The 15,238-nt window shown below is 42.0% G+C and overlaps 1 protein-coding gene across 3 annotated transcripts in view; it reads left to right on the forward strand.

Annotated features, from left to right (window-relative positions):
- The window catches only part of LOC117735220 (alpha-1,6-mannosylglycoprotein 6-beta-N-acetylglucosaminyltransferase B), a 55,508-nt gene that overhangs the window by 4,339 nt on the left and 35,931 nt on the right, over window positions 1-15,238 (forward strand). For all 3 annotated transcript variants that reach the window (XM_034539724.1, XM_034539722.1, XM_034539723.1), the window contains exon 3: window positions 12,650-12,794. In XM_034539724.1, coding sequence (XP_034395615.1) covers window positions 12,650-12,794 — 145 coding nt within the window. The remainder of the gene's footprint in view (window positions 1-12,649; window positions 12,795-15,238) is intronic.

Raw genomic sequence — 15,238 nt, forward strand, 5'->3', positions numbered from 1 at the left:
AGGTAATAGTCGCCCCATAATCTTTTCAGGGTCATTTACACTCCCACCAATCATGAGTAAATAATGTAACTGTATAGAATTTACATTAAGCACAAATGATTTGTAACTGAAAATAACCTTCCTTAAATAAGAAGGTGGAGAACCTTTATAGACCAAGTAAGTTAAATTTCCTTTTCAAGTGGTTGAGGCGTATCATGTCTGGATCTTTGTTGAAAGGTAAGCTGGGTCTACTTTTGAAGGCCAGAGGCATTCCATAGTGGCCATGTATACTTTTCCGTACGCTGTCATCTAGCTTGCTGAGCAAGGTGATACTGTCTTGCCGTCTTCACTGCCATTCTTGAAGTCTTTCTGGAATGCGAACAGCATCTGCAGGCGTTACCAGGTAGCTCTTTAATGGTGATTCTGTGACACAGGCGACTCATGGCTTTGTGAGGAGCGTCCCACAATAGACCATCCAAAATCGGTCCGTACAGCATAAGGTTCCTCATCTCCTCCTCGGATGACTTGTCTTGGTGCCATTGCTCTGGAACAATTGTAGCCTATCAGAAGTCCTACTTCACAGTCTTTCGGTGGTTGAATTTTCGTCAGCTATTTCTCTGGAGGTGACTCCATTGTTTAGCCTTCTCACAAGTGGGAATGTGAGCACAGTTTACTGGTATGCAGTCTTTCGTTTAGGTAACTGGAAGATCAACGTGAATGGATGAACTGGATCCTCTTACATGAAGGCCAGAACCTCCCTCATTTTGTAGAACCTTGTTCTTTCCAGTCATAGTGGTCAACTTCAACTTCACTGGATAAGTATCCAGTGAAGTTGAAGTTGACTACTATGACTGGAAAGAACAAGACACTAGACCGTCACTCACTTCCTGGTCTATGAATGTAGTATCGCATGTAGACAAGCTTCTGAACAGTTGTGTTGTGTTTAGATGACAGCCACACAGGCTTTACATTGATGTGTACGATGAATCTTCGCCTGCTATACTGAGTGACGTTGCAGTGGCACCTTGATATGTCACTGTTTCTAATGAAGTTATTTCCTTCCTGTAGTTGTAGTCATGGAGGACTGTAGGATGTTTTCCTTTGCAGTTGTCACAGAAGTGACGGTGACGACAGTCGTTTGCAGTGTGGCCATATTTCAGGCATCCGTAGCAAAGTTTCTTCTCCTTTTGCTCTACCAACGACATCTCCGTGAACTTTGGACATGCATGACGTTGATGTCTGTTATCTTGACATATATACAGGACGTCTTAATCGTTCTCGGACCTTTGGCTTGTGTTGTCTGTAACTGTGTGAGTAGTGAGAACACTGGCTTTATCTCTCTTTGTATCTCTGAGATTTCTTGTTTTCAGTGTCAGAGTCTAATGAACGAAGAGCATGGAAGGGTGTAATTGAATTGCAGGCAATCTCGGCTTCAGTCGACACAAAGATAGCAAAAAACTTGGAAATTCTTGTTTCTGGTTTAGACTATGCGTGACTTGTCGGTTCCAGCTTGAAGCTGCCCAGTCTGGTAGTTTATGGGCGAGCTTCTGGTTTTTCTCACAGTCGTTTAATATTATCGAGACCTTTGACATGAGGCATGGCATCTTGACAGGCACTCAGAAAATATGAGAGGCTTCTGAGTCCTTGAGCATCCTTACTTTGAATACTTGGCCAATTGGTGAGCTTCTCTCTGAATGCTCTCTGAAGGGTGAATGGCTGGCCAAAGCGACGATTTAGCTTGTTCCAGGCATCCTGATAGGCTTCATCATCGTTTCGGGAGAAAGTGCCATCCTCCACCTGACGAGCTGGACCACCGACGTATTTCTTCAGATAGTTGTGAATCATTTACCACGGAAATTGTCAGTATTGCCTATTGGAGATTAATAGATGAAGACAGTAAGTTTATTGAGGACCAGGAAAGAAGGCGCCTTCATGAACTGCTCCATCGTGAATGTGCAAAGTCTGTCTACAGATCTGCTGCTTCCTTTATAAGTTCATCCATAGCAGCTATAAGTGTAGATGCAGCTTCTGAGCAAATTCTGAGAGGATTTTAGCAGAAGAAAGACAAAGGGACGCGATCCGAGAGTTAGAGGAACAGCAACGGAAAGCTCTAGAGGCACAAAGGTCTGAGTAGGAGCGATTGCAGGCAGAGAAGGAAGTGCGGGCAGCACAAGCTAAACTTAAGGTGTACGATAAGGAAACGGAACGTGAAGCCACTGACTGAGCCTGTGACCACAGTTCCTCTATCACGTGCTGCAACACCCTCTCATGCAGACATTTACTCTCTCGCTGAGGTATTTCAAGACAGCATAGCCTTGAATAGGCTCCCGCTTCCAGAGCCATCCATCTTCAGCGGTGATGCAATACAGTTCATTGAATGGAAAGCAGCATTTAACTCACTCATCGACCGAAGGGCAATCACTCCAGCTGAAAAACTACTACTATCAACTCGCCTTCTCAAATCAGCGGAAGGTGTGGCGAGATCTCCAATCTCAAAATACATGTTCATTATGTCGTCCTTACCTTTCTTCAGCTCTTCAGTGAGAGGCCAAAGCTCACTCTGTCATGTTCGTCTTCATATGATCTCTTGCTTTGCGTACATTGAGCTTCCATTTCTCATACATGAAAAGCAGCCTTTTTTCTTTTCTCTTGGCTTCTTCACCTTGTAACGAACGTATTTTCAGAGCACGTTCAGAGCGTCGGGGACCTTCAGGTTGGTCGTAATTTTTTCGCAGATTATCTTGGAAGTCGGTCAGACTTTGTTCTCTTGCTTCAATTAAGTCCTTAAGACAGGGTCTCTCAGATACAGCTGTCAGAGTGCAAATCTTGAAGTGTGTGTTGGGGACTAACCACCTGCTCCTCAGTCTCCGTGAAGCTACCCGACTCTGACATCATAAACTAGATTTCTTAAATTATTTAGTCAATAGAAAACCTTTTATCAGTTATTATCAAACCTTTTGCAATAAACAGCATATACTTATAATATGAACAGTAAAAAGTAACACAGTTGCGTTTATATACAGACACTCAAATTACTGTACTGCAATTCTCAAAGTGACTGGAAAATCCAAATGGTTAAATGTCCTTAGAATACAAACCGCAGTTTATTTCCTTTGCTGAGATGATTAGGTCAGTATGAAATGTTCACTGGTTCAGTCTATAGGCAGTTAATTTGGAGCTCACCTTATTTCCTTATTTGCAATAATTACTGTACTGTGATAAATAAAAAGGGGAGGGGGGGGACTCACCGTAAGAGCTAATGGAACAAATAAAACAGAGATGAGTGTAAACATTTATTAACAACTTTCTTTGGACAACTCTAATCTTAAAATCACCAAATGGCCACTCTAATGAAGCCAGCCACATTTACTTTGCCTTCGCAGAAATAAAATAAAATATCCAAACAATTTCCAAATGCCATCCCTGAGAGGAACGTGTTATCTTTCTCAGCACGCTCTCCGTGTTTGCGCGATGTGCCTCTGCATATAAACCACGACAGCACGAGCCATTTGGGAGAGTCGGTGTTGGCTTTTGGACTTTTGTCTGTCACCTTTCGATTGCCGCCTGGCACAATGTTGAATGTGTGTCATCCTCTGTGACATATACCAGCTGGCACGGGAAGAAGCAATGCAAATGAGGCGATGGTAATCATTTCATCCCTCCTGAATAATACAGGCCATCGCTTGGGCCAATCGGTGAGCGGCACGTCGCCCTGTGGTTGCTTGTTGTGCGAGATGTTAAGCGTTGAAATATCTTTCGACTGGCTGACTAATAATTGTGCTATCAAAATGTTGGCTCATAGTTGGAGCACTTCCTCTGGCAGATCAGTGACATTCTGAAAGTGTAGTAATGAATCAGAATCAGAATCAGAATCAGAAACCGTTTATTGCCAAGAATGTTTACACAAACGAGGAATTTTTTTTGGCGGAAGGTGCAACATTAGACATGACAAACAACAATCAACGCGACAGCAACAGTGCAATGTGTGTATTAACTTAAGTATAAGATAAAGTGCTCGGACAACAAATAACGTTAAAGTGTTTAGTTGTGTGTTTCAAGTGACATGTGTGTTTAAGTTAAAGTGTATGTTACATGTGACGTGTGTTTAAGTTAAAGTGCATGTTAAAGTGACATGTGTGTGGAGGAGGAGAGAGGAAGGAGGAGGAGGAGCCGGAGGAGGGAAGAAGAAGGAGGAGAGAGGAGGAGGAGGAGGAGGAAGAAGAAGGAGGAGGAGGAGGAGGAAGAGGAAGGAGGGGGAAGAAGGAGGAGAGAGGAAGGAGGAAGAAGAGAAGGTAGTGTAGAGCTTAGGGGATGTAGTCGGGAGGTGCATCAGGTGTCATCACCGCAGACAATCTCAAGGCTATCACGCGTTTAAGAAATAGTACATGCAGGGCTGAATAAGGAGAGAGAAAGAGAACGGGGGGGGGGGGGGGGGGGGGGAGCTGTCTGATTAATTAACCACTCACAGGCTGCAGGCAAGGGAAGGCTTTTGGCCTCCAACTCATTAAGCACTGCCTCGCCGCGAACCAGGGAGAGAGCCAGGCTATGTAAATTCTCACCCTCTGTGTGCGAGTGCGTGTGTTTGTGTACAGGCAAATGTTTTGGGGATGAGGATTAGCGGCACGGGGAGTTTGCGTAATGAATGAGCCGCGATAAATTGTTCAGTGGAGCAGCAACTTGATAATACTCCCAGCCATCCAGTCTCTGCTGCTGAACACTGTGAAGAGCTGCAGCACATATAAGCACACACACACACACACACACACACACGGACACACACCTGCAGCCATGCTGTCACTCAACATGTGTGTGTGTGTGTGTGTGTGTGTGTGACACATACATTCATGCAGGAAATGTCATAATCTCATAAAAGCAGTGGCGGCACGTTAACATGCGCAGTGTTTTGAATCTGAAAGGATAAACAAAATGGCCGGGCTGAGCTGAGAGAACCCACGACAGAATTTATTGCCTGAAGAGCGAAAGGTGTGAAGAAAAAATATGTAATTATTGTTTCCCCACTTTCTATTTCTTTCTCCTCTCTCTCTCTCTCTCTCTGCCTTCCTGCCTCCCACTTTCTCTTCATATTTTATCGTTCTCTCCAGCCCGGTCGATCTTACCTGTTGTGTTATCTTTGTCAAAAATCTTCCCGAAGCTGCACAAAGAATCATACACCTGCGCTTTCAGGTTTTCACCAACAAAAACATGAGCTATTTCCTGTATTTATATAAGTTTATGTGCCATGTATAAAGTAGTGTTGCACTCTTTGACACTGCAGAGCCAGAGACACAGAATGAGTTTTGCATTTGGATACCAAGTTATAGATCCAGTTTTGAAAATGTGTGCTTTTCCTTCATCACTTGCTTTTGAAGGTGCAGGAAGCTAATGATGTGGAAGAAATGTAAAAAAAGGGGAGGGGGGGAGGGGCCGAGGGAAGGGATTTTTACCAGAGTAGGAAGCATGAAAGTCAGAAGCGTTTGATCCGAGATATCTTAAAGGCTCCAGAGGTCTACTGTAGCTTTCTAATAAGCTCTTTGAAGACCACCTTCAGTGTGTCCTTTCACCACGCGGGGTCTTCCTGCAGCTTTGTCACAAAGGTAGAAATAGGCCTTGGATGCTTTTAGGTTTTACCTCGGTCAGAGCAAGACTAAATTGTTCAGCTGTTAATGCGTTCTCTATTCCTACCTGTCGGCTCCATTACCTGAGCTTTTTATATCCACCAGTAATGAAAAAAAAGATTTTGCTGCACGCAAACAGAGTCTTACATCATTAAACAAAAGCAGATGTTTTCCCTCTGTCTTCAGCCACGCCCTTGTATTTGCACCATTACATTTGACCCTTAATGCTGTGTGCATATTGCCACAAAAAAAAGAAACATGATCAAATCCACACATTGTTGTGGCTGTACTGCTGAAACTCTGTTTAATCCATCACTGAGTCACGTAGCGGAGCTTCAGGTTGGGAAGCAGCGTCGTGTTCAGTATCGTGTTCTCTGCGATCCTTTCACAGATTGTGACAGGACTTTCTTTTTATTTCATGGCTCAGCAGTCCTCTCTTTGTGAAGCATGGAAATGAGTCTAAATGACACCGCTCTGTGTGTGGGTGTGGCTTTTGTAGGTCTATCAAAGCAGCGCTTGGTTTCAATGACAAATGGTAGTTCAACAGTAGTTCAGAACTGGCAATGCATGTTCAGCTCACTTTCTGGATCTGCGTTTGACGAAGAAAAAAAGACGTGTGAATAAAAGATGACCGCTCGTCGTTCACTCCTTCACAAGCTCCTGTCGCCGGGCGGAGAGACCAGTGATTGTCTCTTTGATTGTGAGGACGACAACAGAGGTTTCTCTGATTGTTTCTGCCAAGATGGGCAGTTACAGATTCAACTGCAAACATGTTTTCTTTGTCTCAGATTGCTCTATTGTTCAGAGCCTTGGGATTTTGAAAGCATCATCTGATATTTATGATCTGGTATTTAAGGCTGAGACTGATCCACAACATGGTTTTTTTTGGTGTTATGTTTGGCTTAACAATTGACAATCAAACAGATTAATATAATGTATTTAGAATGCTTATTAGTTTTAGGTAGGATTGACGTTAAGGAAAAACAATACATTTACATTTGTTTGTAGAAGTGTTGGTGTATACCTCATTTGATTAAGCTGTCTCCTGAGGAACCAGTGGGAAATTAAGTACTCCAGTTTTGATTGTTTTTTTAAATAGATGCTGCAACGTTATTACCTTTGTCTGAGTGAGGTCATGTGGTGTGTGCACGTCACGTGGGCATGCAGTACACACACACACACATACACACAGTCAGCTTCAAAGTAATTTATGCACCAACAAAAGAGCAACTCATTTAAAAACTCCTGACAACACTGTGCGCTGTCATTGTTTAATATGATCTGAAAGTGACTTTGGTATGCAGTTTTATTTCAGCCTCTTTTGGAGCATATGTAATGTTGATCAGGCATTGTCAGCGATGTGGGGTGAGCTGCAAACTGGGTCAGGAAGTTAACTCCCAGACTTGGTTTCGGTGGAATTTTCTATTCTGGTTGCTTCTTTTGTATTCATGCAAGAATTGTCAGTGTGAAAACAGGAAATATGTTTATGCAAATGTTCATCATATTTTTATGGTTCCACAAAATCTGAACAGTGAGAGCATGAAAGAGAATAAAACCAACCTCCCGTTCTGGGAAATGATTGTATGCAGTGACACTTGTGTGTCTAGGAAATATTAGAGCCTGAGCTCCGTGTCTGAATCAGCCGTCAGTCACCTTCTCAGTTGCCTGGTGTGCTAGTATCAAACACCAAATGAAAGCTCAAAGCTGTGAAAAATCAATAAGCGTGAGGCTGCAGTGTTTGGCTGTGCAGTTTATTAAAACTTCTACTACTTCTGCAGACTGGGGCGACTGGGAGGGTCAGAGGACAAAACTAAGGAAAGAGACAGATTCAGGTTTTAATTGAAGCTATAGAAAGAAAAAAAAGGCTGTCGGGTGAAATAAGATGCCGGAGCCGCCCTGGAGGATAAGTGGCAGGTTTACTGTTCTAATCGTGTCTGGATGTCAGTTACCTCCATTACACAAAGAATAGGACAAAAAAAACTAAATCTCAATTAGCCTTTTCTGTAATGAATATTTGAATTGGGAGTGAGGGGACATCTGTGCATGTGAGAGTGCAGATGAGGAGGGAATACATGAATTTATCCGGGCGACGGGTGAGACGGAGAGGTCTCGCCAGAGGTCTCATGCATATCAGCAGGGATGACTTATTTATTTGGTTCTCAATTATTGCTGACAGGGAGGAGACATCATTAATGAATATGAATCAAACATGACACACAGCTATAATCAATTCTTTATGAATCAACTATTAAATGCAGATATGCTGTATATACATTTTAATTAGCTCTCAAATAAATAAAAAAACGTTATATTAGATGCTACTGTGTATATTTCACTGGCTTCTGTTGATGTTTGACAACATGTCCCCTCTACTCAACATTAGACAAAGAAAATATCTTCAATTTGAGCTTTTTTTGCAGAAAGAAAGTGAGACTGCTTTAATTGCAACGACTTTCTTGCTTCTTTCTGGCAATTTGCATCCATTATTTTGTTGTATGTTTTTTTTTTCTCTTGTTTTTTTTGTGTGTGTGTTTTCTTGTGTGTGTGTTTTTGTGTATGCTAGGCAAGTGCATTGTCCTTATTTGAAGAAAATGTTCATTAAAACAACATCCACAGTTACTCAGCAAGTTATTCAGGTATTTTATTTAAGTGATCAATCTGTCCAGAGGTTACACACATCGTCTGAATGTGGGAGTTGCTGGTGGCAGAATCAGCCTCAGTGTTGTGAGGCAGCGTGTTCACAGGCTCCCTCTGAGACTGATGTCAAGAGGCGTCTAAATCCTCACGCTGGATGAGGGCCACGGTGGTGAGATGCACAGCCGCTCTTACTCGTAAACAGGATTTTATTTTATGTGCGGCTCTACTTCTAAATAGCCTACTATGAAGGACTTCTGACTTTGGGGGTGTTTAATGAAACATACTGAACCACAGAATGTGATGAATCAGAAAGATAGCCCTTGTGTTGTTTTTAAAGAGATCTGTGAATTCTGAATGAACCACAGAAGGACTGATCAATCAAAGCTCTTTTCCCTCTAACTGTTTGACTTGGAGCTTATAAAGCTGAGCAAAATACTAATCTGTCCGTCATGTCAAATGCTTTAGTTGCGATGGCTCAGGAAAGTAGGGGGAGGAGTTACGGGTCCAACAGGGAAGGTTGTTGATCGGAGCATATTTCCCTTCATTTCTAGGGTACATCCCAAGCCTCGTATTTGTCATGTCCTCGATCCTCGCATGAACTGGATGTTGCCGGAAGTCCCAAAGCTAATTTTACTTCTCTGGATCGAGGAGCGAGGATACACGAGAGCAGCCTCCACAGAAGTCCGACACGCCCCCTGATTGTTTATCAGTTATATGATTGGACGCTTCAGCCGATCGGACTGATATTTGGTTTGGTTTGATGAGATACTTCATTTCAATTTTCCCCCAAAACATTTAATCTAATATTTACTTTCCAGTGTTCAAATGACACCAAAATCATATCGTGGGTTATTTAATAATAACTCATTACTGTAGCAACATATTTCCTCATTTCCTCTCTTATTGCATGCAAAAGACGCAAGTGAGGAAAACGTGGATGCAATTGGAATGCACCCCCTGCCACCTGACCTCCACGCCCACCCGCTCACCTGTTTCTAGCCCCGCAGTCTTCAGCCAGCCCCCTTTTCACTGATTTCCAGCCATTTTCCCAGCGTTACGTCTCACTGGACTTTCTCCTGATCCTAACCTGCTGCTTCCTCTCAGGAATGCGTTGTCTTCTTCGCACTGCCTTCCCTTTTAGACACTTTCTGCCTTTGGGTCCTGACTTGTTGGCACGCTAGATGATCTGGTGGAGAGCGACGACTAGAAGGCAGCCGCGAACACTGCGTTCACAATCGCACACTTTGTCTACAGCTGCAATTACGAAGTCGATACTGTTGCATCCATTACGCGTTCAAGTGGGACTTGAACATTCGACGTCTTCACATTGCACTTTGAACTTTGAACATCTTGATTAAGAAAAGCCAGAAAAGCATGCTGCCAAGGGCAGTAGACTGTCTTGGCATACTACATTTCACACACTATGTATTGGGACATACTGAATCTGTTTCCAGCATACTAAATACTATGGTAGTATAGTTATTAAAACACATAGATACTGTTTACTGCGTGACTGAAAGTTAGGAGCAGGCGTGACGATGTGGGCTTCAGATGATGGGTCTCAGGGTCTGAGAAGACAGTATAGAAATATTTAAATCAGCAGGTTTGAGGTTGACGAATCGTTGCTCACGGTTAAAATAGTGTGTGAGGGACATTAGATGCTGCTTGTAGTTGTATTGAACATTAATATACATCCTTCATTCTTCTCATTCTTCGCGCCATGGCCCCTGCTGATCTCCCCGCTCCCCCCCAATATAAAATAAGCTGAATTGATTTGAATTGTGATTTTAGCAGCCTGGTAAACTAAAACACGTATGTGTGTGTGAGTATAGTAGACGGTGGCTCCCTCCAAGGGCGGTTGTTTATATCTGGAGGGCCAATGTTTCGCAGTGCACTCGGCAGGCTACAGTACAAATGGCGATCTAATTGGAATTTGTTCATGATATCGATTGTGCTGTGGCACTTCCGAAATTGAGTCGTTAAAGGAGATTAGCTGCTGCTAAATCGGTCCTTTATTAAGCAGCAGATGAGCAATGGCAAAGAAGAGGCGCTACATTAGCACACAGATACCATCAGTTCCTGCTACACCACTGTCAACCAGCCAGACTGTGCGCTGGAAAATAAAAACACATTAGCTAATGTTTCCTAAGGACTCACAAGGAAAAAGCAGTCTGATGAACAGTTGATTGCAAACATATATAATGCTCAGCTCTATAAAAAAGCTGTTGGGTCTCGGTAATGGTGATTTACGGGCACAATGTATGTGCACGAGGCGCATTACTTGGAAGAAATGTGAGTCCCTCCCACACTTGAACCCAGAGGCTTTGTTTAGATTTAGTGCTGCGAGTACACTGGAGCTGAGAGATGATCCTCTTGTGAGCCCACACAACTAAATGGAGCTCTAGCGCAAGTTCAGACAGGAAGACCATACCCCTCAGTCCGCATCTATTCCTCACATTCCTGCCAATCATTCCTCACACATGCTCACGCATTGTTTACTTGCTGTCATCGTCCTGCACCGTCAATCATGACACCAGCTGCGCAGATCAACCGATCCCCTCTATCCAATAAGCACATGGAAACAATGACACGGCTAGCCAATCATCTTGCTGCTGTCTCATTTAAATATGACTGTCTCTTCAGTTCGTTCATGCTGCTGTTACGCACCCCTCCACCTCCCCATCTCCGCCCAGTCTCCACGGATCCATCAGCTTCATCAACTCATCATTCCATCAGCTCATCAGCCACCACCAGGTCTGGACTCCACGGGGATGGGGGGGGGGGATCTATCTCGTTGCTGATCGGGGCAGTCGGCCCTCAATTGCAAATCTCCCCGCAGAGTCCAAGCGCCAAAGACACTGAGACTTCATCATTTCATATCATCTGTTAACAATAAACATGCATCCTTTCTTTATCTAACTGGTTGAAATAAATGTTCAATAAGAATGATTTGGGTGCAACAGGTTTCAGACAGTTGGTGGAAAACAATGGACGATGTAGTAATGTATTAGCATGCGGTGCTTTACTCTCATCTCCTTCCCTATCCGGCGTCATTCTTCTTTTAAATTGTATTGTTAAACTGCTGCGAATCTGAATGGGAATTAATTTAGTCGCTTTCTGTCTGTGGGTGAAAAAAAATATATAATAAGTTGTCTGACTGCTGAATTATTCAAAACCAGACGTCTTTAGGCCAGTTTGTGTGGAGATATTCCAGAAAACGACTGAACAGTGCTAAGCCAAAAACCAATTAGATAGAAACAATAAAGGGAAGAGATTTCGGGGGATATCTTGACTCTGGACTGCAGCTTTTTTTGTAAGTCTTGTTTGTGATGTGATGTGTTTCTCTTCCGAACTCAGGAACACACATATAAACCCACACACATGCAGACAGACTTGTAGACTCACATGCACACAGACTAATAGATGTGCGTGGTGTTTCCTCTTGGTCCCGTTTTTATTTACTGGTGATGTAATAGAATTTCTTTTCAGAGAAAGGTGACTTTGGCTTTGTGCAGTGATGAATTAACTCTGACAGGAGAAGTGAGTCTGCACACATTGCACTTTCTAAAGCCTAATGCAATTGATGAGGGAACAATGAGAGGTGAGGCTTTTATTTTCACTCAGCCTCTGAGAACAATATAAGGGCTGTTCTTGGTTGCTAGTATTTTCTCTCCGGTTCAAACCACACATAATTTACTCCCCAAGGGCACCAATATGCATCTTGATTCTTTGGGTGTTCTTCATCAAAAAGGACTTTGCTGCTTAGAATTGTGTTTTCTTAGGTTGCACGTGAACCCTTTTGGTGATGTTGAGCTGCGTTGATAATTACTCTCGGTAGTGAGCGACAGGGCTTAAATGTGATCAAAGGAAATGGTTCAGGGTCAGGAACTCGACTCACAAGCGATGCAGTCTGGAGACCTGCTTTGACCTTATTGCTTGTAGCTGCGGGCTCATTCATTGACTAGGTGTTCATTAGCAGCATCATTCTGTTTTACCACCTGTCAGGTCGGTAATAACTTGAACCGAGCAGGAAGTCAAAACCAAAACTGCCAGACTAATTTGAATAAGAATGAGGAAAGAGAGTAGAAACTAAGTGACGTTTTAATTTAATCAGTAAAAATGGAACATAAAATGGATTTAAAACGTGATGGGCGAGTGAGTCTGTGTTAAATTAGTGGATTTACACTAAATCCATTCAAAGAGACATACATTGGATCTGAGATGTTCCTGTGACCTTGTTTTCTACAAATATAAAGCTGCATGTTGTTGTAAACTGTAAAATGTCTATTTACATAGCCGACCGTTACTGTTTCTTTTTCTAATTCATCACTTTTCTTCTTTTCTATATGCCTTTCTAACTCTCCAAAGTCTCTTTTGATTTACTCGAGTAATACCTGTCTCACATGTGTGTTTTTCAGTGCTCAGTGGACATGAATCTCGGGGGGTGCTGAGGAAAATCAGTGACATGCTGGAGGTCATCATGAAGAGGATGGATGCTCTGTCTAAACTGGGTAACGCCACAGATAGCCACAGACTGGAAGAGCTCAGCTCGGCCCTGGACAGGTACAGCGTCTTGGTGTCTCGTTGATAATCGATTTATATCATTTATTCATTTGTTTTGTTTGAAACCTCGGAAAACAAGATTACTGATTTTCAAAGCTCAATCTACAATCAGTGGGCACGCAACTAAAATCCCAAAGTGATAAAAGGAGAATACAAATTAAAACAACAACTAAATAAATACGATAAAAAGTAATGACATTCACTATGTGATTAGCAATTACACTTTCTTCATTTCCTTTAATTCTTCAGTCACAAAACGCTGCAAATTACGTGCACAATCATTAGTAATTTGCTGTCAACTGAAAGAGCAACGTTTTTAAAATTATTTTCGAGTAATGGCACTCACCTCAGCCAAAGAAGCATTTCTTCAAGAACTAGAGGAAAGAAGTGGGGCTGGGGTGTATTTGGAGGACATGTGAGCGTGAACCTCAGCCCCCACTTGAGGGGGTGGCTGAGTTAAACTCCATCGACAGTGTTCATTCATCAAAGTTCATTCTTTGTCACCACAAAGTCATTCTGTAGCTGTTCAGGACCTTTCGATCAAATAACATGATCTTTATTGGCAGACTTTGCCTGGTTTTGACATTTACAATTCCATGACTACTGTGAAAATGTGAAAACTGTGAAAACTGCATCTGCTGATGGGAATTGAATGTCCGGGTGCAACGCTTCGTACAGATGGGATTGTTAGTGAGAAAGGGACTCTTTACTGATCTTTGAATGTAGCTAATTCCTTAGCAGTGAAACCAAAAAGATCTTCCCGTTTTGGAGTGTCGTAGAAGGATACTGTAATAGAGCGGTAATGAACAGCAGCTCAAAGCTGACCAGTTTAAACTTGAGCTCGTCCACAGAACATTCTATCTAGTTCTCCAACCTGTGTGCCAAAGGTGGATTTCATCGGCATAGTCATGGTAAGATAAATATATATATATATATATATATATATATATATATATATATATATATATATATATATATATATATATATATATATATATATATGTATTTATTCAGCCTCTGTGTTTTTATCTTACATTACTATGCCAATATATATATATATATATATATATATATATATTTATATATGTATGTATATATATATATGATAATGCAGGGATCTTGTTGGTCAATTTGAAGCTGCCATTGCTGAGTTTTGCATGCGTGTGCTCTGTGGTTGCCTTGACAACAGACCTTTCCTCATACCCGCACCTGCTCTGGGTTTGAGGAGAGGAAGCTCCTGTGTTCTGCCTTTGCTGTTCGTTTCGCTCCTGGACATCACCTCCCTCTGCCTCACAGCCGGGGGAATATCTCTTCTGAAAGGCTGCACTGCCTCACACGATAATGAAGCCACCTCTGATAATATATTGGAAGATATTGTAATAATATATGAAGTTTACAATGTGTCTGGCCATGGTGTAATGACTGCTGACAGCAAATAATGAACACTAACAAAAAGGCTGCGACGCCTCACCTCAGAAGGCCTGAGGGAAATACTGTATATTGGGCACTGGCCAAAACAATGTGTTTATTTTTATTGGCAGTCTAATATAACACAGAATTTATTTTCTCTACAAAATACACCGTGGATCTCTGTCATATACAGTTTTTACAATCATTTAATTGGCCTCTCAGGGACTAAACTGGGAAATGTTAGTGAAGAAGGCCACATTTTTTAAATGTTTTTATCCAAACTCAGGTGATTAACAACCTCTGCATGGCGTACGGTCAGGGGGTTGACCATTGAGATTAGTGCGAGAGCTTAAGGCGGAAACAACGTTGCCCACCCGGTATGTCGTTAAAAAAGTGATTAGGTCGTCCTCTTGCTCTTCAACAGCTGATAGCTGTGATCCTGGGTCAGAGTCTCTTCAGTGTAAATATGGGATGGTTCTCACCCCTGTGTGTGTATGTGTGTGTGTGTGTGTGGCCTCAATGTAATCAGAGTTTACTGCTTTATCTCAGAACCACTGTTGCTTTAGTTTTCGTAGGTTCCCTGAGTTTCGGAGCTCTTTTAATGACTTGTGTAAATTCTAGAAATGCTATAGCAAGAGAGCTTATTAAAATAATTCATTTTTGTGTTTGGTTTGTAAAACACGGCAGCGATATAGTTCCATGATGATGATGAATGTTGGTTGATTATAATGAAGGCAGCACCCACCGTTGAAGTCATGTATTTGAGGAAGATGTACTAAGTACCCCAACTCTACATGAAAATATAACATGGAATATAACACCATTCAAAATTGTTGTTTTTTATTTACAAAAGTTTCCTCCCAGTCACCCAGTAAGTTTAATGATTAATTAGTTAACTGGCAGAACATGATAATGATAATAATGTATCGAGCAAAAATGACAAACATTTACCAATTACCTTTGTTAGTAAATTGAGTTGATAAAATGCATTTTGAAATAATATATTTTCCTTATTCTCTGTAATGAAATAATCA

The sequence above is a fragment of the Cyclopterus lumpus genome, chromosome 8 (genome assembly GCF_009769545.1).
Source record: "Cyclopterus lumpus isolate fCycLum1 chromosome 8, fCycLum1.pri, whole genome shotgun sequence".
Classification (NCBI taxonomy): Eukaryota; Metazoa; Chordata; class Actinopteri; order Perciformes; family Cyclopteridae; genus Cyclopterus; species Cyclopterus lumpus.